This window comes from Camellia sinensis, chromosome 3 (assembly GCF_055761805.1).
Source record: "Camellia sinensis isolate YWXY chromosome 3, ASM5576180v1, whole genome shotgun sequence".
NCBI lineage: Eukaryota > Viridiplantae > Streptophyta > Magnoliopsida > Ericales > Theaceae > Camellia > Camellia sinensis.
This window is the reverse complement of record NC_138963.1, coordinates 51657099-51681424: the sequence shown is the minus strand read 5'-3', so window position 1 is coordinate 51681424 and position 24326 is coordinate 51657099. Positions and strand designations below refer to the sequence as shown.

Here is a 24326-nt window from a genome sequence, read left to right as displayed (position 1 = left end):
CTCAATACTAGTTTTCAAATCAACTTTCAAAGTTTAATGTAATCAAATGAATTGATATGCCAATAACACAAGATGAATATAAATACTTTTATTCTACTTTATCATCCAAGGAATAAAACAATTCCCTCTTCTCAAGTATCCTCAACAATTAGTCATTTTAAGACTATTTCAACGTTTTGAACAATAATTTTCAAAATGAACAACAATTCTCATATTCCCTGAAATTCATCATTTATATAAATGTAAACAAAAAATTTTCCAAACATCCATTTATTTTGACACACAAAATAAATATAACAATATCATTCATGGATTTTCAGTCTCTTTAAAAAAAATTCCCAAATTCTAAGTTTTCTCACCAAAACTATACAACTCAAATCTTTTGAAAGAAAACTTTCCAAAATCATCTTTTCATCAATCAACGAAGATCAAAACTCATAAGATCATTCTGAAAGAACAAGAGACAAACCCACTTTCAAAATCGCTCAACTTCTTGAATCAACAATCAATTTCAAAGCTATCGAAAGATAATTTCGAAAATCATATATATCTTGCAAAAATATATATATATATATATATATAACTCTAAGAAAATTCCTACCTCAAGTTCTGAAGAAGAAATGAGATGAAACTTCCAAAATCAACGGTGTCGAAACTCGATCTTCAGAAGTTAACCAACTTTGATGAAGAACCTATGGCAGAACATTAATGGATCTTGAGAAATCAAGGTTTTGATCCAATTTGGCATAGGGAAATGTAGAGAGAAGGGAGATGAAATGTTTTTAGAGAGAGAGATATACAAAAGTGATCTGAAATATCCGATTTACGAACTGATATAATACATGGTCCGCTCGAGCGTGGAAAGCCCCGCTCGAGCTTCAAATACACTTTCCTAGTACTTTTGCAGACATGCCAAACGTCTAGAACCAAACATTCTCCGCTCGAACGCATAAACGGCCACTCGAGCGGACAAGCAACTTCTAATGCATTTTGCATTTTTGCTTTGAGGGTGCTGACCCTTAACCCCGCCAGGACGCTGCCCTAGGACCCGCCAAGGGGCGCTGCCCCTTGGACCCCCGCGAGCTGACCGGGCAGCTTGATCCCCGACATACTCAGTGAAGTGGCAAAACTGGGATCGCTAAGCTTACACCTTGTGGTCCGTGGCCCCAAAGTATGTGTTTGCTGGCTAAGAGATTCAAACCTGAGGTGTTACCCTTGGACCCGCCCAGGGGCGCTGCCCTCTGGACCCCCGCGAGTTGACCGGGCAGCTTGATCCCTGACATACTCAGTGAAGTGGCAAAACTGGGATCACTAGGCTTACGCCTTGTGGTCCGTGGCCCCAAAGTATGTGTTTGCTGGCTAAGAGATTCAAACCTGAGACCTGGGAGGGAGCAAACCTCCAGGTCTCAGTCGTCATCCACTAGGCAAACCCCCTTGTGGTTTATCTATATATCTATATATATAAGAACCGCCTAATTGCTTGAGGTTCGTATTTTCTTTCCGATTTTGCCCTTTCATTTTGATAATTTATTAATGGTGGCCTATATGTTAAGTGAAGGTTTTTTTTTATAATTACACAAACATTTTTGGTCAATTATGCAATAAGTTTTTTCATAATTAAATGAACATTCTTAGTCAATCATAAAATAGATTTTTTCATAATTACGCAAACATTCTTGGTCAACTGCCTCTGGCTACTGAGCCTAGTCTCAGTCGGGATTCATTCTTTCTCTCTCCACAGCTAAACACCCAATCACAAAAGAAATCATATCGTTCAGAAAGCACCCATTTGACAAAAAAAGGTTGCATTTTTCAGCTATTCTGGAAGCAAACCGATGATGTTGTTGCAAGCAGGTACTAATATAATAGAACAGATTTTGGTAATCACCATGCTGTTAGATTCATGTTGCAGAATCATTATCCCCTTCATTAACCATCAATTTTTTCACATTTCATCTGCACTACGTATTTTCTTTCCTTTTTCTTTCTGCATTTAGTAACTGATGCATATGAGTTTTTGATCAGTTGTTGGCAGTATGATTATAATGAACAAGAGGAGGACGATGGAGTCCATTCCTCCAAGTTTGAGGCAACTGTGGAAGGAATGGGAATTGCGAGTAATGATTCTACTTAGCCTCACTACCCAAATAGTTCTTGTCATTCTGGGCAATCGTAGAAAGTATATTGCCGGAACATGGATCAGAATCATTGTTTGGACGGCCTACTTACTCGCCGATTCGGTAGCGATAATGGCCGCTGGAATACTCTCAAATAATCTTGGAGACATCTGCAGGAAGGATTCTTTTGGTCCAGAGTATGAGCTATTAGCATTTTGGGCTCCAATGATGTTGTTACACTTGGGTGGCACAGATGCAATTACTGCTTACTCCTTGGAAGACAATGAGTTGTGGAAAAGGCACTCATTTGGAGTAGTTGCCCAAGCAATGACCACAATGTACATCTTCGTTTTGGCTTGGACAAGCTCTTTATTTTCCCTACTCTTTGTTGTAATGTTCTATGTTGGGCTTGTCAAGTACTGTGAAAGAGTGTGGGTTCTATATTGGGCAAGTGACAACAAATTTAGGGACTCGATTCCAGATATCCCTTCTGGTGAATCCAAGCTTGTGGAGGAATGTAGATTGAAGCAAATGGAGGGGTACCATGTCACACCACATCAAACTCTTGAGGTTGACGTGCCGAATCATTTAACCAATAATATTCCATCATCATCACTTGAATGTGTTCCTTATGGAAACGAATTACTTGCAGCATATGGGTTTCTTGAGATGGTCAAGCGTCTCTTTGCAGATCTTGTAATTGGCTTCCAAGATGGGTATGCAACCTGGTCAATCTTCGCAAACCACGCCATGTCTGCGAGCAAGGCATTCAGGATAATTGAGATTGAACTAGGGCTTATATATGATTTGCGCTACACAAAGGCAAAGATAGTCTACTCTGCTTGGGGCATTGCTGGACGATTCATCAGAATATTTCTGACCCTCATTGTATTGCTGATGGTATCTTTGCATGAGATAATACTAATCACAGAGAAACATCGCCACCACTCCAAGATTGACCGTACCATAACTTTGGTATTGTTGGCGGCCGCTCTTCTCGTGGAGTTATGGGCATTTCTGCAACTAATTCTCTCCGACCAAACTGCTTATTGGTTAATTAAGCGTAAGAATACCACCATCTTACGAGTAATCAAGTGCATTTCACATTCACCACTAACTAATTGGGCGATTCCAAAACGGAGGTGGTCGAATTCCATTGCTCAGTTTAGTCTGCTAAAATTTGCCTCGAGAGAAAACCCCCTCCCCTGCCTTAGAGTCCAAAAAATGCTAGGCATTGAAGAATTTCTAGATACTATCCAATACAAGAGTACTCCTATATCACTCAGCAAAGTTGATTTAAGAGGCAGAATCTTCAAAGATATCCATGACAGTGTTAGGCGATGGACGGAAAAGTATGGCTACGACACAAATCTTAAAGCTATATACGGGCAGAGGGGAGGCCGCACAATAGAATGGTTCAATGATCATGATCTTGAGTGGAGTGTCGAATTGGAGTTCGACCAGAGTATTCTTACTTGGCACCTTGCTACAGAAATCATGTACTACCAAGATCGCGAACCTAATGAAATAGGCAATTGTTTGTCACGATATATGCTTTACCTCCTAGTCGAGCATCCTTACATGTTGCCACTTGGGATGGCACACATCAAGTTCCGGGACATTTATGCCGGGCTAGGGGACTTCCTTGAAAAGGAGGTCATCAGGGACAATTATCCTAGGCCAAGAGAGTTAATTGAGGAGGGAGATTCGGAGGACGAGGCCGGGGATGAGAACGAGGACAAGGAGGATCTAGACGCCACATCTAGTAGCCACGCCAGTGGCAGTGGCAGCGGTGGCAGCCAGCAGCCAGCGGCAGAGTCCAGAAGAAGCGGCCGCTGTTGGTGGTGGTTGAAACTGCCACCACCAGCCGCCGGCAGAAGCATCCAGAAGCAACAGAAGAAGAAAGACCCTAGAAGTGTTGGGTATACCTCCTTATTGGAGTGTGGTTTGTAAGTTGGTTAATTTAAAATATAAAGATGTGAGGCATGTTCCCGACATTCGCCTCAATTTGATCTCTACCGGGAAACTAGATGATGAAGGCTACAACAACAAATTTGGTGATGGAATATGGAAGCTCACAAAGGGTTCCTTGGTGGTGGCTAAGTGTAAGAAGACTCATACACTTTATTCGATGCAAGGAAAAATTTGTAAAGGTGTTGTCAACACACTTGAAGATGATACTTCTACTGAATTGTGGCACAGGCGACTTGGGCACATGAGTGAAAAGGGGCTGCAAGTTTTGTTCAAGAAAGAGCTTCTACCCGGTTTGAAAGGTACACATCTTAAAACTTGTGTTCATTGTTTGGCGGGTAAACAACATAGAGTTTCTTTTCATAAAAATGTTGTTTCTAGAAAAGAAAATGTTTTGGAGTTGATTCATTCTGATGTTTGTGGTCCTTTAAAAGTTAGAACACATGGTGGTGCACTTTATTTTGTTACTTTCATTGATGATTATTCAAGGAAAGTTTGGGCTTTTCTACTAAAAACTAAAGATCAAGTTCTAGAAGTATTTAAGCATTTTCAGGCCATGGTTGAAAGAGAAACAGGGCAGAAATTGAAGTGCATCCGATCAGACAATGGTGGTGAATACATTGGGCCATTTGATGAGTATTGTTGTAGCCAAGGTATTCGGCACCAAAAGACAGTTAAGAAGACTCCTCAACAAAATGGAGTTGCCGAGAGGATGAACCGCACAATTGTGGAAAGAACAAGGTGTTTGCTTTCACAAGCTAAATTGCCAAGATCCTTTTGGGGTGAGGCATTGAAGACAGCGGTTGACGTGATCAATTTGTCTCCTTCCTATCCTTTGAATGGTGATGTTCCAGAAAGAGTTTGGACCGGTAAAGATGTGTCTTATGAGCACTTGAGAGTGTTTGGTTGCCGAGCTTTTGTTCACATTCCAAAAGATGAGAGGTCCAAGCTTGATAGTAAGTCAAGACAATGTATTTTTCTTGGCTATGGGCGTGATGAATTTGGTTATAGATTGTGGGATCCGGTCGACAAGAAAGTCATTCGAAGCCGTGATGTTGTGTTTCTTGAAGACCAAACAATTGAAGACTTTGGCAAAGGTGATCAACCGGAGCCAAAAGCTAGTGATCTCATTGACATGGATTTATCTCCTTCATCTTCAGTTGATGATGAAAACGGGGGAGATGTGCAGCCACCCATTGAAGATGTGGAGGATGATGCTAATCCTAATGAAGATGAGCCAGAAATTGAGGAAGAGCATCCAACTCAAGTACCGTCACCACAACTTGAGTTGAGGAAATCTACAAGGGACCGACAACCTTCAAGAAAGTATCCTCCCAATGAATTTGTGTTGATTTCTGATCAAGGGGAGCCTGAGAGCTACCAAGAAGCAATTGAGCATGCAAAGAAAGGTGATTGGAAAAAGGCCATGGAAGAGGAGATGAATTCCTTAGTTGAAAATCACACTTATGATTTAGTGAAGTTGCCTAAAGGGAGGAAAATTCTGAAAAATAAGTGGGTCTTCAAATTGAAGAATGATGGCAAGAATCTGAGGTACAAGGCACGTCTTGTTGTGAAAGGCTTTGGGCAAAAGAAAGGTATTGATTTTGATGAAATTTTCTCACCAGTTGTAAAGATGTCTTCTATTCGGGTTGTACTTGGCATGGCTGCAAGTATGAACCTTGAAGTTGAGCAACTTGATGTGAAGACCGCATTTCTTCATGGTGACCTTGAAGAAGAAATTTACATGGAGCAACCGGAAGGCTTTGTGGAAAAAGGGAAAGAGAAATTTGTTTGCAAATTGAAGAAAAGTTTGTATGGTCTCAAGCAAGCCCCGCGGCAATGGTACAAAAAATTTGACTCTTTCATGATGAATAATGGTTTTTCTAAAACCACTTCGGATCATTGTGTGTTTGTGAAAAATTTTCCAGATGGTAAATTTATTATTCTTTTGCTTTATGTTGATGACATATTAATTGTGGGTCAAGATTCTACCTTGATAAACAGGTTGAAATTGGAGTTGAGCAAGTCTTTTGCTATGAAAGATTTGGGGCCGGCAAAGCAAATTCTTGGTATGAAAATTGTTCGTGATCGCAAAGGGGGGCTGATTTGGTTGTCTCAAGAAAGCTACATTGAGAAAGTTCTTGAGAGGTTCAACATGAATAAAGCAAAGCCGGTTGGTTGTCCACTTGCGGGTCACTTCAAGCTTAGTTCGAATCAATGTCCTATAAGTGAGAAAGACAAAGAAGAGATGTTGAAAGTTCCTTATGCTTCAGCAGTTGGTTCTTTGATGTACGCCATGGTTTGTACAAGGCCGGATATTGCTCACGCCATTGGTGTGGTGAGTCGTTTTCTCTCTAATCCGGGTAAAGAACATTGGGCAGCGGTAAAATGGATTCTAAGGTATCTTCGAGGGACTTCGAAGGTGTGTTTGTGTTTTGGGAATGGTAAGCCGATGCTTGATGGGTTCACAGATTCTGACATGGCTGGTGATGTTGATTCTCGGAAATCTACTTCGGGGTATTTGATGACTTTTGCAGGGGGAGCTGTGGCATGGCAATCTAAATTACAAAAATGTGTTGCTCTCTCAACTACCGAAGCTGAATTTATTGCCATTACAGAAGCTTGCAAAGAAGAGTTATGGTTGAAGAAATTTTTGCAAGAGTTGGGTTTGAAGCAAGAAAAGTATGTGCTTTATTGTGATAGTCAAAGTGCTATTCATTTGAGTAAAAATTCTACTTTTCATTCGAGATCGAAACACATTGATGTGAGATACCATTGGATTCGTGATGTGTTAGATTCGAAATTGTTACAACTCGAAAAGGTTCACACAGATGATAATATTTCAGACATGTTGACAAAGACTTTGTCGAGGGACAAACATTTGAAGTGTCGAACTTTGGCGGGTATGGTTGATGTCTCCACCTAAGTCGGTAGGGGGAGAATTGTTGGGTATACCTCCTTATTGGAGTGTGGGACCCAATTGGTTTGTTAAAGAATTTTAATTTGACTTGGTTTAGGTATAATATATTTTTATATATTATATTTGAGGAGACCCAATTCAATTTGGATACAATTAGGTTTTGATTACAAAACCCTAGATTCACAATATAAGTTTTGGTTTTTTTTTTTGTGTGTGCCGTCGGGAGACCTAGTTGTAGTGGCTAATTGATTTTGGGTAAAAAATTGGACTTGGAAATCAATTCGGCTGGGTTTGACTTTGAGCAGCAGCATTAACTTCTATTGATCATCTTCGGTGGGTTATCATTGTGATAAGAATAGTGATGCTTTGCTTGGTTGCTGTTTGAAGATAAGTTGGTTCGTTATTTTGGATCTTTTACAATTCTGGTTCTGAAGATTTTGGTTCTTCTATTTTGTGAGGTCTTTCCTCTTTGTTTATTTGTGATTATTTAGAATTCACCTAAGGGTGGTTTGTGAGACCATTAGTGTCTCGTTTGTAATCGTTTGGAATTATTTGGTTGATAGTGGAATCGGATTTCGATCCCGTGGACGTACCTCACATTGAGGGAACCACGTAAAAATTCTTGTGTTGCCTTTGATTTAATTTTTCCGCATTAGTTTTTATTCCCATTGATTGATTTACTTGTGGGGAATCACATATTTTCCCTAACAAGAAGAATAGTTGATATGCTGCTTCAAAAGTATGGACAGAAGAAACTGGAGAGGAGCAATTCTGTGATACTGCATGGGTGTAAGCTAGCATCACTACTTGGTTTGAGAGATAATAGATGGGAAATAATAGATGCAGTATGGATGGAAATGTTGTGTCATGCAGCTAGCCAATGCAGTGGAAGATATCATGCTCAACAATTGAGACGAGGAGGGGAGTTTCATACTCATGTCTGGCTTCTCATGGCACATTTTGGCTTGAATGATCACTTTCAGGTCATACCGCGTAGCCGCGCAATGGCTGATGCAGTTCTAAGGTAGATTAAACAATTAAAAGGGAAGTCATAGGATTTATTATATTTCTTTAAAAATCAAGATAATTGAGTGTAATTTAGCCAAAATATTTAATTTAAAAATTTGGCCAACGACTGAAAAGGCCATTTGTATAGGCGTGTAGTGCCATTCAGATAAAATTGCTAGACCAAAGTTATAAACTGATTTACTTGGCTGCTCTGCACTTGTTGTGTCCATTAGTTGGTTGGTATATGCATAGTTTGAGCTTTGGGTTTTCTTGGCTGAATTTGAAGTTGTTGCATGTCAGCTATTTGTGGGAACTTCATTTGAATTAATGGTTTTGTTCTGTGTATGTGGAAATGAATTTGTCAGGCTGTGTGAAAATAATACCATCTTTTTTATTGGGTTAGTCATCTAAAACCGTAAACTCATCTAAAGAATATGTTCATCCATTCAAATTTGGAGAAAGTTATTTCGTAATTTTAGAATAATACTCTGCACTATTCATTTTATTGTTGTCTCTCAAAAATGATTACAAAATATTTAGAATTACTGTTTTAGTCAATAAAAAATAAGTTAGGACGTCCATAAATTTGCTTGAAAATCATTATATATTTTCTCTAAGTGGGGTTCACAATTTTAAACCATTAAAATGGTAAAATTATTCGTTGCCTTTAGCATACCATGTGATTATGTTATCCACCAATTATCAAATATTATGTGTCATGCTTTTCATTCATGTCCTAATACAAAATTATCAGTTGTATCCCCTTAATCAATCACAACATTCTTAGGATATAGCCAATGGCCATGTTCATGACTACTAAATAACTTCTCATGAAAATGTGTATGTTTTGCAAAACTCTAGTCAATTGTCGCAAGAGAAATTATTTAATACTCTTTGAACATTACTCTATTTCATTTATAAATTAACACATAATAACTTGTATCTTAAAATTCTAATACAAAACTTTTTATCTCTTAAAAATTTAAAACAAATATAATAAATTCCATAATTTAAAGCAATAATAACACCCTATTGGATGAAGTATACGAGAACGATTCTATGTGATGCTCCAATTTAAATTTGAATAGTAAAAACAATTGAACCCACCACTTTTACGTCTCATTTGTGAAGACATCAGCACACGTGTCTATTGAGTGGTGTGAAGCAATGTGACAGTTGATTGGCTAAAACAATTGATCCCACGACTTTTATGTCTTATTTAGGGATTGTTTGGGGTGTCCTAAATAAGTATATTTTTTATCTTATTGGATTAAAAAATTAAGAAAAAAAATATGGATGCTTGGGTTAACTTTTTGATTTTTTATGAAAAAATGTGTATTAAAAAATTGTATAAATTAGTGTGTAGGGAAAAATTAGGATTGGGAGTTGTGCAGCCGTAATTTTTGAATTTTGGTGAATAGTGATAACTTTTTAACTTTTTGAGTAACTTTTTGACTTTTTGACTTTTTGGCAACTTGTCAAACTTGGCCTAAAAATAGATAAAGGTAAAATAAACTAAGGCCAAGTTTGGCAACCAAAAAATAATCCATCTTTTTATCTTTTTTCCATCACATCACCTCTCTATTTTTCTGCACATCTTTTCATAAAAAGACAAAAAGTACACTTATTTAGGTCATCCCAAACAACCCCTAAATAAGTCAATAAGATAAAATATTACATTTAAATCATAATCATTTCACTTTCTCTTACAAAAGTCAAAAAAATAAAAAATAAAAAATTTGCTAAACGAACTTTTTAATCCCAAACTAAAAAGGTCCTAATTCCAAAAAGCCAACTAAGGAAAGAGGTTAAAAGACTCAGTTTTTTGACTTTTTAATTTTTTTAGTCAAAAAAATCAGCTTTTTTACCCAAAAAAAAAGCCAACTTTTTGCCAAAAAAATCACAAATAAAGCCAAAAAATTAAAAAGTTAATTTTTTACCAACTTTCCAAAACACCACTAAATTTTTTTTTGCCAAAACAGAGGAAGAGGAATTGTTGATTGAGAGAGGCGGAATTTGAACGATTGCCAAGTGCAAGACTATACACAATTCATTAAAAAAAAAAAAAAAAAAGGGAAATTTATTGAAAAGTTCTATCTAATAATTGTCTACTGTATTAGATTTAGTAAATATTTTTTATTGGTAAGAGATTCATCTTTTTGTAAAATAGTTTGATAAGAAGTCTATTTTTTATTTTTGGATGACATTTTATTTTCAATTTTATCCTTTAAGCTATCTGTTTAATTTTTTTGACTATCTATTTAAATAATTTTTTATTTGTTTAACTTTTTTGACTTACTCTGAAATTTTGTTTGGGTGAAAAACCTTTTTTCTTTTTCTTTTTTTATAAATATTTTTTGATATTTGGTATAATAAAAAGAGAAATGATACAAAACTCTAAATCTAGAGTTCTAATTTGAGCTCTGGTGATCTGGTAAAGCAAAAAAAAAAAAAATAATAATAATAATAAAATAAAATAAAAAACAAGGCACAAACACCACATCATGAGTGGCGGCCAGCTCATTAGAGCTCCTCTAGAGCTCTATATTTAGAGCTCTCAAACTTTATCCTAATAAAAAATGAAAGTTAAATGAAAATATTTTTTTATAATCAATAAAAAATAAGTTTATATTGACAGAAAATATCTTCTACTTTTAAAAGGTAAAAAATATTTTATGGACTAAAATTTACTAAAATATCTTCTACTTTTAAAAGGTAATAAATATTTTATGGACTAAAATTTACTAATGTCACTATACTATCATTGACACTCTCACCTCCACTATCACATCACTATCACTGTCACCATTACTGTTGCTATTACCATTGTCACAGCCCACTATCATATCACCACCTCCACTTTCACTTTTGTTTCACCACCACCACCACCACCACCACCACCAACACCAAATATAAAAAAAATATTTTCTTCCGAATATATTCTTTGAAAACAAAATTTTCATAAAAAATATTTTTAATTTAAAAATATTATTTGCCCAAACAAACGAGCCTGAGTGTTGTGAAGTAATGGAGCAAAAGCTACTAAATAACGAGAAGTTATTGGTTGGTCCAAGAGCAGCTTCACGTGATGCTATATATTGCAATTGGTGGAGGGGATAAGACTCACGATTTTGTGTTAAATGATTAAAAAATATGACAGAATATAGTAATTTGTGATTAATTAAAAATATAATCACGTGATATTTTTGAACCAACTAATAATCAGTGTATTTGGTTTCAGTGTTTTGAAAATTGAGTTTTTTGTTTTTCGTTTTAAGTGAATATTTTTAAAAATTTAAGCATTTTTTTTTAACTTTTTTAGATGCACCTTACTTAGATGTATATAAAAAGTAAAATATTTGTTGACAAACATTTTAAAAAATTAATAAATACAAAAAAATATGAAAAATATATTGATTTTTTGTATTTTTTTGTATTTTTGGTATTTAGTAAATTTTTTAAAGATTTTTTTTTTCACAAAAATTATACTTTTTAAGTGTATTTATGTTAGGTATATCTAAAAATTAAAACATTTTCTTAAAATATTAAAAAAATTCAGTAAAAAAAAAAATACAGAAAACAAGAAAGTAGAATTTTCTGAAAAGTGTTTTCAAAAAACTGAAAACAAACAGAGTGAATATTTTTTCAAATAACACCTATATGTTGAGTGAAAGTTTTTTTTTGTAATTACGCAAACATTTTTGGTCAATTATGCAACAGGTTTTTTTCGTAATTCCGCAAACATTCTTGGTCAATCATGAAACAGGTTTTTCGTAATTACGCAAACATTCTCGGTCAATTATGAAACATAAATCATTTAGTTTTTAACAAATTATAAATACACCCATTAGGTTTGTTTCAAATATGAATCAGTCCTATAATATTAAAAATTACAATTACCGTTTGTTATAAATTTTCATTGAACACAATACTTAGGAAAAAAAAAAAAAACCAATTCTCTTATACAATAATAAATTATCAAAATTGTTTATTGAAAAATATTTCTCGTATCATTAAAAATTGTAAATTGACTTAATGATTTATTTATTAACAAAAATAGTTAACTAAAAAATATTTTTCATATCATTAAAAATTGTTAATTTACTTAATGATTTACTTATTAATAAAATTGGTCATTTTTTATGTGAGTATGGTTTATGTATTAATAAAATTAGTTATTTGTATATATATATATATATATATTTTCTTATACTTCTTTATTAGTTCAATGAATTATCTTAATAGTTTTTTTTAGATGGGAGAATTATCTTCGTATTTATTTTATATTTATCTGTTGAGAAAAGCTACACACCTTATTTATTTATTTATTTATAAATTTAGAAGAAATGTTAAAAAGTCATAAATTCACCCAAAACGATATGGTAATAGAATTGAAATCTACATTATTGGATGTACAACAAATCAGAAAATGATACATATCAAACCACATAATTCTATTATATTTCTATTCAACTTCATATAATAATGTTTTAATTTTTAAAAAATTATCAAAATACAAAACTTAAATATACTGTAATAATAACCCGTGCCTTGCACGAGCCTTCTTAAACTAGTATAGATATAAGAACCGCTTAGCTGCTTAAGGTTCGCCTCTTTTTTTTTTCATCCCAATTTTACCCTTTTATTTTGAATAATTTACTAAAGGTGTCCTATATGTTGAATGAAAGTTTTTTTTTATAATTACGTAAACTTTCTTGGTTAATTATGCAACAGTTTTTCCGTAATTACACAAACATTCTTGATCAATTATGAAACAGGTTTTTTCGTAATAACGCAAACATTCTTGGTCAATTATGAAACATAAATCTTTTATTTTTTTAACAAATTACAAATACACCCATAAGGTTTGTTTAAAATATGAATCGGTTCTATAATATTATAAATTACAACTATTGTTTGTTATAAATTTTAATTTGATACAATATTCAGGGGAAAAAAAATATTCTCTTATACAATAATAAATTATCAAAATTGTTTATTGAAAAATATTTCTTTTTTTTTTGGGTGAATAAAAAAAAATATTTCTCATATCTTCAAAAACTGTTAATTGACTTAATGATTTATTTATTAACAAAATGGTTGATTGCAAAATATTTTTGATATCATTAAAAATTATTAATTTACTTATTGATTTATTTATTAATAAAATTGCTCATTTGTTAAACGAGTATGATTTATGTATTAATAAAATTAGTTATTTGTATATGTATATGTATTTTATTTTGCTTCTTTATTAGTTCAGTGAATTATTTTAGTAATTTTTTTTAGATGAAAGAGTTATCTTAGTATCTGTTTTATATTTTATTTGTTGAGAAAAGTTACACACCATACATACTTTTTTTTTTAAAAAAAAATTCGGAAGAAATGTTCGAGACTCATAAATTTACCCAAAATGATATGGTAATAGAATTGGAGTCTACATCATTAGATGTATAATAAATCAAAAAATAATACATATCATATCACATAATTCTATCATATATCTAATAATTTATTCTATTCAATTTTATTGAATAATATTTTAATTTTTTTTAAATTATTACAATATTAAACTTAAATACACTATAATAATAATCCCTGTTTTACACGAACCTTTTTAAACTAGTATATATATATATTTGTCAGGGAAAACTCTGAGTTTGTATATATATATCATTGTAATAGATAAAGTACAATAACAAAATTAGTAAAATGCACTCCCTTTATAGCGACCCCGGTCTTTTCCCATTTGATTATTGTATCCGGACTTAGGTTCCGTAGATTCCGTCATTGTATAATTGTTGTTGTCATTCATTATTTTCTTATTTTGAGTCTTTGGTTGTGTTGGGAAGATTTGGAGCAGGTTGGTTGAGCTTAGAAACCAAGTCTAGTTGCCCAGATTTTGGCTTGTCCGCTCGAGCGGGGGTTTGGACGCTCGAGCGGGGAATACACCCATCCAGTATGTCCTGTGTAGTGTTGGCCGCTCGAGCGGGGGATTGGACGCTCGAGCGGGAAGTCGTGAGTGACGCTCGAGCGGGGATTTGGGCGCTCGAGCGGGGACCTGTCTGCAAAAACTTCTGGGAGTGTGCATTCGCCGCTCGAGCGGGAGTTTGGCCGCTCGAGCGGGAGTCTGTGAGTGGCGCTCGAGCGGGGGTTTCCACGCTCGAGCGGGGCGACTGGTATAAAAATCCGAGATCCGACTTTCTGGATCATTTTTCATCTCCTTTTTGATTTTAAAACCCTAGAACCGTCTTCTCCCTCTCCCTACACACCTTCTCTCTTAGGTTTGATCTACTTAGAGTGTATTTCTACCCTAAGTCCTTTGTTAAAAAGATAGAGTGGGTCGAGGGCTTCCGTTTAATCTGAACAATCCTGGGTTTGGAGCACTTTGGTTTTCGTCATCTTCTCCATTCGAATTCTTCGCTTCAAGGTAGGGATTTCCTACTCCATCCTATAAGTTTTGTCCTAAGTTTTGGTATTTTGATATGTTGGGAGTACTTTGGTAATTTTGGGAAAAACCCTAGTTGTATTAATAAATTAATTTGTATAATTAATTTAAGGAAATTGGAGAAATTGGTTAAATGCATGAAATTGAGGAATTCATTGATTAAATGGTGTAGTTGGATAATTAAAATCACTCGCCTATTGAATTGTTGATATGTTTATTTCCAGTCTAGAAATAACTGTTTTGGGCTATCGGTGGAGGATAGTCGTGTTTGTTGTAGACATTGCATGTGGATTAGGAATAACTGAAACTAATCACATTGGTTAAGTCATTAATTTTAACTATTGCATTAATACAGAAAATACGTGTATTGATTGAGCATTGCATTTGCATATATTGTTTTGTGTGGGAGGAGATAGGGGATGTACTCCACGGTTTAGGGGAAGATAGGGGATGGACCTCTAAACCGGATTTTGTTTGGGAGGAGATAGGGGATGGACTCCATTAGCATCACTTTTATGTGTGCTTATTTATATTGAGTGTTTTATTTGATACAGCACTAAAATGTGTATCAAACTGGAAGTATGAAGTGTTTGATTTGAGCCTGAGTCTCATCTGTTTGTTGACATTGGAAGAATGTGAATATATTATATATAGTTCACTGTTGTAAGTTTGGCCAGGTTCTGAGCCATATTGATAAAGTTGGAAAGTAAAACGTGTCTTAGACAATATTGTCATGAGACTGTAAAATGATGTAATTAATTATCTTGGTTAACCATCTATTGAATGCTAATGCTTTATTCAATGCTTATATTTGGTTTAGTATTTTTCTACTAGGCTGTGGCTCACCCTTTATGGGAACATCATTTTCAGGTTCAGGTGATAAGCTACCTCCAAGGACTTAGCTTGGAAGGATTTAGCTTTTGGATTCTGAAGACCATCTTTAGTTATTTGTTTTTATTTGATATATAATCAAGCCTAGGGCTTTATTTGTATTTGAGTTAGAACTCATATTTTGTGTCCAAGTGTTGGCTTGGAAAAATGTAAGCCCGTAGGGCATTTAATTTGGTATTATATGTAATGTTTTTATTTAATAATACTCTGATGAATGGGATAATGAATTGTTTTCTTTTAATATTGCATGTCAATGATATATATATAATGGGTTTATTTTGAGGGCGTGACACCCTTCTCTATGCTATTATTATGGGTCTATGTCGAACTATTTGATCATAATATTTTTTTTGGGTTATTTTGAGAGGAAACTTATAAGCTGATTTTTGACTTATTACGGAAAAATAATAAAAAATAGAGATTTAATTTGATCTAAATAAGTTAATAAGTCAATAAATTAACTTATTTTCCCTTTATATATAATATTTTCATTTATTTAATCAAGCCTAACACAAATTGAAACAGAGTTGCAACTTTATTTTACAAAGAAAAGCACAGTGATGTGAAGAGTATTAATACAGCAAGCTGCGAAATGGACATTCTTTTTTTTTTGGTAACAGTAAAGCAGTAATATTATGGATAAAAAAAGTAAATGGCTACAAGGTTCTAGGATAGTAGACCATCCTAGCAAGCATCATCAAACATTTGATTACAAATACAAGGAGGGGAATGTTGAAAAATATGAGTTTCTTTTATTAGCAGAATTCCTTGATTTGTTAGATTGTCAGCATAAGTATTTTCTTTCTTAGAAGTGTGGTTGGTTGTCTTCACTTTCAAGCAGTTCATCAGCAAGCTGCAATCTAGATTTGCCTCCAGCCTCCATGAGTACTAATCCTACATTAAAAACGTAAATATATGTCACAAATAATTTTTTTTTTTTGGAAAAAATTACAACATATTGTGATTTTTATTAAAAAATATTATGACTGTGCTAGATTATTTTTAATTATTTCAGCAATCAAATTAGTGTGTCTAAACTTTTTAGACACTCACATAATCTCTAATCATTGTCGTATTTTTGTTCAAATTTGATGAAATTTTAAAAAGACTAAGGATTAGAGTTGATTTTCTTTCATAAAAAGTAATTAAAATAGGTCTAAATATAAGTTTGGAAATTTTCAAAAATGATTTGATGAAAAAAGACAAAAAACCGAGGGGAGTGCTCAGTCTCATATCAAACCTTCTAGTCAAATTAGATTGAAAAAAGTGAGAGTAAGCATTGGACATATGATCCAATAACGGCAATTCTCAAAAACCATGGTCTTGTTCATGTTTAAACATAAATAATTTTTTATTTTATTTTATTTTTAAATAGAACGCCTGGCAATTCAATGTATTATTGTTGAGTACAGAACTACGTGTAAACTGTAATGAAAAAGATCTAAATCCGAACATGAATGTATTTAATTTAAAAAAAAAAACTTTCATGGTAGTGAAGAAATTGAACTTACAGGCAAGGGGGAAAGACTTCCACTCATTGGTGACTACTATGTCTCTGTCTCTGTCCAACTTTTCTCTCAAATCTGCTACAAACTCTTGTGGCATGTTTGTTAAAATCATTTCTTTCAATTCAGGCAGCTCCTTTAACCCCTCCAAGTTTTCCAGATTATCACAACCTCTAATTTCTAATTCCACAAGTTGGGGCAGAGCTCCCTTCCTCACTGTCCATTGCCTTAAATCTTCCAGCTTCCACAATTTCAAGACGCGGAGTTCGAGAAATTCCCCAGAAAGACATCTTATTTTCTCCCCAACATAGGCGCGTGTGAAAAGGTTGAGGATGTTTAGCCGAGGCAGCTTCCCTAGCACACGCATCGAATCTTTTCTTAGTCCCGACATCGACAATGTTAGGATTTTGAGATTGAGAGGAAGATTGTGTATCCCATCTTTTATCAGTCCAAACAAATGTAATTTTGACAGAGTCTGATGGTCTTTTAAAGGACTCAACACGAGGTCTGAAGGTTGACCGAATGGAAGGTCTCTTGATCTCAATTTCAAGGTTTCAAGTTTGTCGAGTCGTGAAATGCACTCAACTGTTTTATCTACCGATTTAGAATGGCAAGTGAGTCCTAATTTCTTTAGGCCTGTGAACCGGTCCAGGCGATAGTTGTCATTTTCTTTATCAGATTCCTCTTTAGAACCAATCAGGAGCCCCGTTAACGTCTCAAGTTTGGATGTTGAAGTCAAAGACTCTTTCGATGATGGCTTTCGAATGGACACCCCGGTCATATAGAGATGCCGAAGGCTCTTTGCCTTCCAAATTGAACTTGGCAAAGCGGTTATATTAGTATACTTCAAATCTAAAGTCTCTAGGCATTGCAAATCCCCAATAGACTCCGGACATGTGTATAGGCCGGTCCATCGCAAGCCTATGTACCTTAGGTTCTTCAAGTACTGGCCGAGTTTCTCGGGTAGCCAAGGTTTGTAGACACCCTCTAAATCAAGCACCTTCAAAGGAACAAAACTTTTCCCCTTATTGACTACTGAATTAAGCAAATTACCAATTTTTGTGTTGGATGTAACTCGCTTTTGGGCTTCGAAAGAAACATAAGAACATAGATTTTGGGTATGAGATTCTGAAGTAGACTTAACCCCAAGAAACTGATCTGCAATCCTCCGAATAATATGTGAATCTGCAACTGTGCAATCTGAATTGAGACGGTGGACGTGAAGAAATCCTATATCCTCGGCTTTTGGTAAGAAGATATTGTAGAGGAAACACGGCATACGACATGTCTTGGGGCTTCCGTCTGATTTCCTTTCCGCAATTTCAATCATGTTTCTTCGCTCTAGTTCTTTCAAACATGTCATGGCCATATCTTGAGAGTCGATGCTTGGTTCATTTGATGTTTGAACAAACCCCTCAGCAACCCACAACTGCAATAACCTCCGCGTTGGAATCTCATACGATTTAGGAAACATAGCCAAATAAAGAAAACAAAGCTTCAATCTAGATGATAATTTTTCATAGCTCAAATCAACAATACATTTTAAGAAATGGTGATCCTGAGCAAGGAGATGATCAATGACTGTTGACCACTCGCTTAATTCTACAGTCGACAACAAGCCTCCCAACAAGACAATTGCCATAGGCAAACCGCGACACAATCTCAGAATTTCAGCCTTGACATTGTTTAAATTATTATGTGAACTATTGTCTGGTTCCGCTTTGTCCAAGAACAATGCCCAAGTATCCTCTTCTGTTAACTGCATCAGATTCAGAGGATGACTCCACGGATCTACCTCTGACGCGACCTTAGAGTGGCGAGTAGTGATTATGACTCTGCTACCATTCTCGGCGTCTGGGAAGGGACTCACAAATTTGAGCCAGTCATCAGTGGTGCAGATATCATCCAAGACTATTAGAAACCTGAGCTCCATTAAAATCTTGAAAAGGAAAATTGAGAGTTCGTTCTCCTTCATTAGCTCTATGTCTTTCAATAAATTTGGAGTCTGTCTGAGTATGACAAGTAGTACATCTTTGTATGAAAATTCTTTCGGAACATGGAGCCAAGCACGGGACTGGAAATGCTGCCGAATGTCTAGTCTGTTGTAAACTTTTCTTGCCAGAGTTGTCTTTCCGATTGCTTCTTCGCCAACTAGCGAAATCACGCGGAGGCTTTTCTCGTTTTCGTCGATCAATCGTGCTACGATCTCTTTTTCAGCATCTTCGCGTCCAACAAATATGTCATTATCAGGTCGGTAGTTTTTAATTGCTCGACTAAGTGTGTGATGATCAAATTCAAGTGTAGTATTGGTTGTGAGATCGTGAGCGATGCGTGCTTCTAACCGATCTGCAAATTCACCATAGGAAGCTCTGAAATGATTTACGATTTTCTTCATTTTGGTGGTGAATTGAACTTGTCTCCGTGGTGGAAACACCATTAATGGCTTTTGAAGAATAATTTGACACGCTGCACTAACACCATCTGATCTTCTTCTTGTTCTGTTTGCATTTAGGAGGAAAACATCGGTGATGTGTTCTGCAAAGTAAACAGTAGGAAGAAGACGAGCCTTTAGCGAATTGTTACAACTGGTGTTATTCTCTGCTTCGACTTCGAGGAAGCTCAAAATCAGTTTGAGTTCGTTGATGGTAACACGCAAGCTCTTTCTGAGTCCAGGAAAGATTAAAAATCTTCCCTTGGCAAGCGCTAGCAGATTCTGCAATTTCTCTGATAATAATGAAATTGTAATGTGCAATTCGGTCCCCATGGTTTCTCTCAATCTCTTTGGTTCTTCGTTCTTAATTTCACACTGGTTATGTTTCTATCAAGGATTTACAAGGGGATAAGGAAAAGACAAACAAGGAAAAAGTGATTTACAAGTAAAAAAAAATTAGAGAAATGGTATATAAGTTTGGATTTCCACAGGTTTGTTATTTCAACAACTTGAGAGAATATTTGAATGAATCCATTTTGGGGTTGATCTAGTAATTCGAATGGGTTATTTTTTAATACTCGTTAGCTAAAATATTTATGTAAAAAATTAAGATGATTGGGTATTAATAGGTATATATTTGAATTACATTTGTATTACAAAAAATGAATAGTTATTTTTAAAATTATAATTATCGTCTAATTTTTTTTTATAAATGTGATTAAAACATATAATTACTGATATCTAATCATTTTTGCATATATATTCTACCCAATACATTTTAAAATGTGAATGATTCGTATCACCAAAGTCAGTTCCAAAATGAGTTCAACAAGCCCAAATGCTCTCTCAAATTTTTGGTTCCAAAATCAGTTCATCAAGCCTAAATACTCTCTCAAATTAGATGGCAAACTTGAGAGATTCTTATCACATATTATTTTTGTAATCTTTTTATATCACATCTCATATTGGTTTTCTTGGAGAAATTTTTATATGCTAGAAGGGTACCACGTGGCACTGTGAAGTAGTACCTTCCACTAATTAAAAATGCATATACTCCCTATTGTCTCTCACACATCCAACATAAATATAATATATTCTACTATCAAATTTAATCACAATAAAAAAAAAATACCATGTAACATTTACCTTATTGACACCAAAAAATTTCTCGTTTTCTTGAATCAAGATAATAGCATAAAGCTAGAGACACAAAAAGTATATACAAAAATTTAAACATAAATAGATTATGTGCTGAGATTTACTCTAGAGACACAAGATGTGAATACAAAAATTTAAACATAAATAGATTACGTGGTTGATATTTACTCTTATTTAGTGGAGTTATACTTAAAAAATAATAATTTGAGCTACATATTTATTTTTTTATGTAAATTTTGTGTATCTACCCTTATTCTTAATAATATCTTATCATACAATCCATTGATACTAAATGGTGGAAAAGAAATGTGATTAATAATAGTCCTAAAAAATTTATACAAAGAAAACATTTAAAATGATATTTCAATGGCATTTGTAAAATTATGATGATGATTTTTTGATTGAAAATGAATAGAACATAAAAAGTCACTTCATTGTATATAGAAATGAGATGAGATTAGAAGGTGCTTTCTAAAATTCGTAAAATTTACTACAGATCATATTTTAGTAATTTGAATTGTTCTTTTTTTAAATCTATATGAATATATCATTCTTAAAAAAATAAAAAATAAATTAAATAGATCAAATTATTCCAACGCCCTTTAAGATTTTATTGTATTTAATTTTGGAAAAAAAAATGAATAATAAAATAATTTCAAAACTAGACTGTCTTTTTTCTTCTTCTAATATATGTAAGGGCCTGCGAAATAAATAAATTAGATATGGTCAAAGTAGAGCTCATAATGCCCCCACGAAATTGGACAATACCTCCCCTCTTTATTTGTATTTGTATTGGAGGGAATTCATTTCTCATAGAAATTAGATTTGTACGAGAAAGAATCCATTTCTTATAAAAGTTTTGAACAAAAATTTTATTTATACAACATTACTTATAGGAAAAATTACTCATAGGTCTCATATTGAAAAATGTTGCTCTATTTAGTTTTAAGTGTTTTTTTATAATCATTAGTCCTTTTTTTACATTACAACATTATCATCAAAACAATATCAAACATTATCATCAAAACAATATCAAACATCACAACATCATCATCAAACAACATCAAACATCATCATCAACACAACATGCAGCCTCCCCATTTTTCTTCGTCTTCAACATTAAGTACACCATCAAAAAAGTTGAGGCTCAGATCTACGAATGAACAGGCGTGAATCCGAAAACGCCATGGCTACAACAACAAAGAGCTTCTCATTGTACAGTGCCATATCTCATAACCAAAACTCACGAATTCGAAATCGAATTCGAAAGCGACGGTGATGTTTAACGAGAGGGACGTTGTAGATACTGTTAGGGTTAGGGTTCCTCCGAATTCATCATCATCATCATCATCATCATCATCATCATCATCATCATCATCACCTTGTGCTCGTGATTGTTGTTATACAAAGTTCTTGCTTGAAAACCACTTGACTTTCAAGCGAAGCGCTTCCCCTGCGAAGATTATGCGTTACGAGGACGGATTGTGGGTTGATTTCGCTTCAGAAGTCGTCAATTTGCTCCGATCGGGGTTCGTGGAAGGGAAATTGGTGGTCGAGGTTCGAATTGAGGGAATTCGTTGCTTGTTCGATTTTTATCGAATGTTGCAGATTGATGAGAGAGAGAGAGAGGGGTGATTGCGGGAGGGGGGGGGGGCTCGAATTCGATCTGAGATGTTGTTGATGTTATGATGATGTTTGATAAAAAAATTGTTATGATGATGTTTGATCGAAAAAAATTGTTATGTTGATGATGTTTGATCAGAAAAAATTGTTTAATCGTTATTTTGATGTTTGGTGTTATTTTAATCGTTATTTTGATGTTTAATCGTTATTTAAAAAATTGTTTAATCGTTATTTTGATGTTGTTTTGATGATGATGTTGTGATGTTTGATGTTGTTTTGATGCTGATGTTTGATGTTGTTGTTTGATGTTGTTTCGATGATGTTACTCATAAATCTGATGTTTGATGTTTGATGAATAATCCTAACGTTTAATGGTTCCGAATCTGTGTTTGATGTTTGATGAATAATCCTAATGTTTAATGGTTGATGACGTTGCTAATGTTTGATGTTGGATGAATAATTCTAACGTTGCTAATGTTTTCACCGACATTATACGAATAATCTTGCCGTTGCTAATGTTTGATGTTTGATAAATAATCCTGACGTTGCTAATGTTTGATGTTTGATGAATAATGTTTGATGTTCGAAAAGAAGGGAAATCATAAAAAGACCTATAGTAAGTTTCTTGGGAAATAGGACCTATTAGTCCAACAAAAAACCTTCGCGACTAAATGGGTTAACATTTCCAAATTTGAGAATTATTGGTCCTTTCCCCCTACTTATATATATATATATATATATAAACTAATAAAAAAGATAAATTAAGATCTAAATATAAGTTATAACAACAAAGTCACAAATATTTCAAATTATCACAAAGGATATTATCTAGATTGTGTTTGGTTAGAAGATTTTGAAAGAAATTTGAAATTCTCAAAGAAAAAATAAATTATCTAATTTTATGCACATTTTTTTATTTTAAATTTTTTTTTTTCCCCTGAATCTCCCAACTGATACAACCCTAATATATTTTACAATCGAAAACTTCATATGTCAACAAGTCAAACAAAACAGTGAGTGAGACCGTTCAAAAAAAAAAAAAAAACAAAACAGTGAGACACAGTTACACACCCTGTTTGGATTGCCGGATGCAGGATAAGAAAATAAAAATAAAAATGATTATAATGTTTTATTTAAGTGAAATTTTTTTAAAATATGCTTCGTCATAATTATATTTGGATAAAAAGAAAGTACTTGATATTAACATATGAGTGAAAATTCTTTTACCTTTTTGTATTTTAATAGATAATTTCAATATTATAAAACTACACAACTAATCAATTTGTTTAAATTTTATTTAAATCATGAATTTGAAAAAAAAATTTAAAAAAAAAATTGAATGACTAGTGTGTTTAGTTTTAGTTTTCTGAATTCAATTTTTTGAAAATTGAGTTTGTCATTTTTCGTATTTTTTTTTGTTTTTAGTGAATATTTTTTAAATTTTAAGTAATTCTTTTACTTTTTTAGATACACTTTACTTAGAGGTATCTAAATAGTAAAATATTTGTGAAATAATATTTTAAAAAATTAATAAATACACAAAAATATGAAAAAAGTACTGAATTTTCGTATTTTTTATATATTTTTTGGTATTTAGTGTATTTTTTTTAAAAAAATTTCACAAATATTATACTTTTTAAGTGTATTTATGTTAGGTGTGTCTAAAAATTAAAAAAAATTGCTTAAAATATTAAAAAAATATTGAAAACATTAAAATACAGAAAATAAAAAAGTAGAATTTTTTAAAACTGTTTTCTGAAAACTATAACGAAACAAGCTGAGCTTTTATTTTTATTTTTTTCTTATTTTTTGAACTCTATCCAAATTTACAATCTAAACTCACTAACATCATTCAACTTGTTTGGTTTCCTAACTCAGAATTTACTTTTCAAAAAATTGAAATTTTTTATTTTTCAAATTTTTTATTTTTCATATTTTTTTGTTTTTATTAATTTTTTTTTAAAAAATATTTTAAGCAATTTTTTTTTTGATTTTTAGATACACCTAACATAAATACACTTGAAAAGTATAATATTTATGAAAAATCTTTAAAAAAAATCACTAAATACCAAAAATACACACACAAAAAAAAAGAAAGAAAATTCAGTATATTTTTCATATTCTTGTGCATTTATTGATTTTTTAAAAATATTTTACTTTTTAGATACATTTAAATAAGGTGCATCTAAAAAAATAAAAAAATATTTAAAATTTAAAAAATATTCACTAAAAATTAAAAAAATTACGAAAAATA

General features: G+C 33.3%; 2 protein-coding genes across 2 annotated transcripts; one reads left to right on the top strand and one right to left on the bottom strand.

Annotated features, from left to right (window-relative positions):
* Window positions 1-1688: 1688 nt before the first annotated feature.
* On the top strand, window positions 1689-4070 carry LOC114265732 (uncharacterized). Its single transcript, XM_028206553.2, has 2 exons — window positions 1689-1854; window positions 2026-4070. The coding sequence occupies exons 1-2, from the start codon at window positions 1836-1838 to the stop codon at window positions 4068-4070; spliced, it is 2064 nt and encodes a 687-aa protein (XP_028062354.2). The 5' UTR covers window positions 1689-1835.
* An 11799-nt stretch (window positions 4071-15869) lies between these two features.
* LOC114265731 (disease resistance protein RPP13) lies at window positions 15870-19741 on the bottom strand. The gene is made up of 2 exons (XM_082919741.1): window positions 16867-19741; window positions 15870-16249 (listed from the first exon to the last, which is right to left on the bottom strand). Coding segments are annotated over exons 1-2 (2760 nt in total). The 5' UTR covers window positions 19625-19741; the 3' UTR covers window positions 15870-16247.
* Between the last annotated feature and the right edge of the window lie 4585 nt (window positions 19742-24326).

Excerpts from the sequence above, each read along its gene's own strand:
- LOC114265731 (XM_082919741.1), bottom strand. The coding sequence starts at position 19,624 with ATGGGGACCGAATTGCACATTACAATTTCATTATTATCAGAGAAATTG.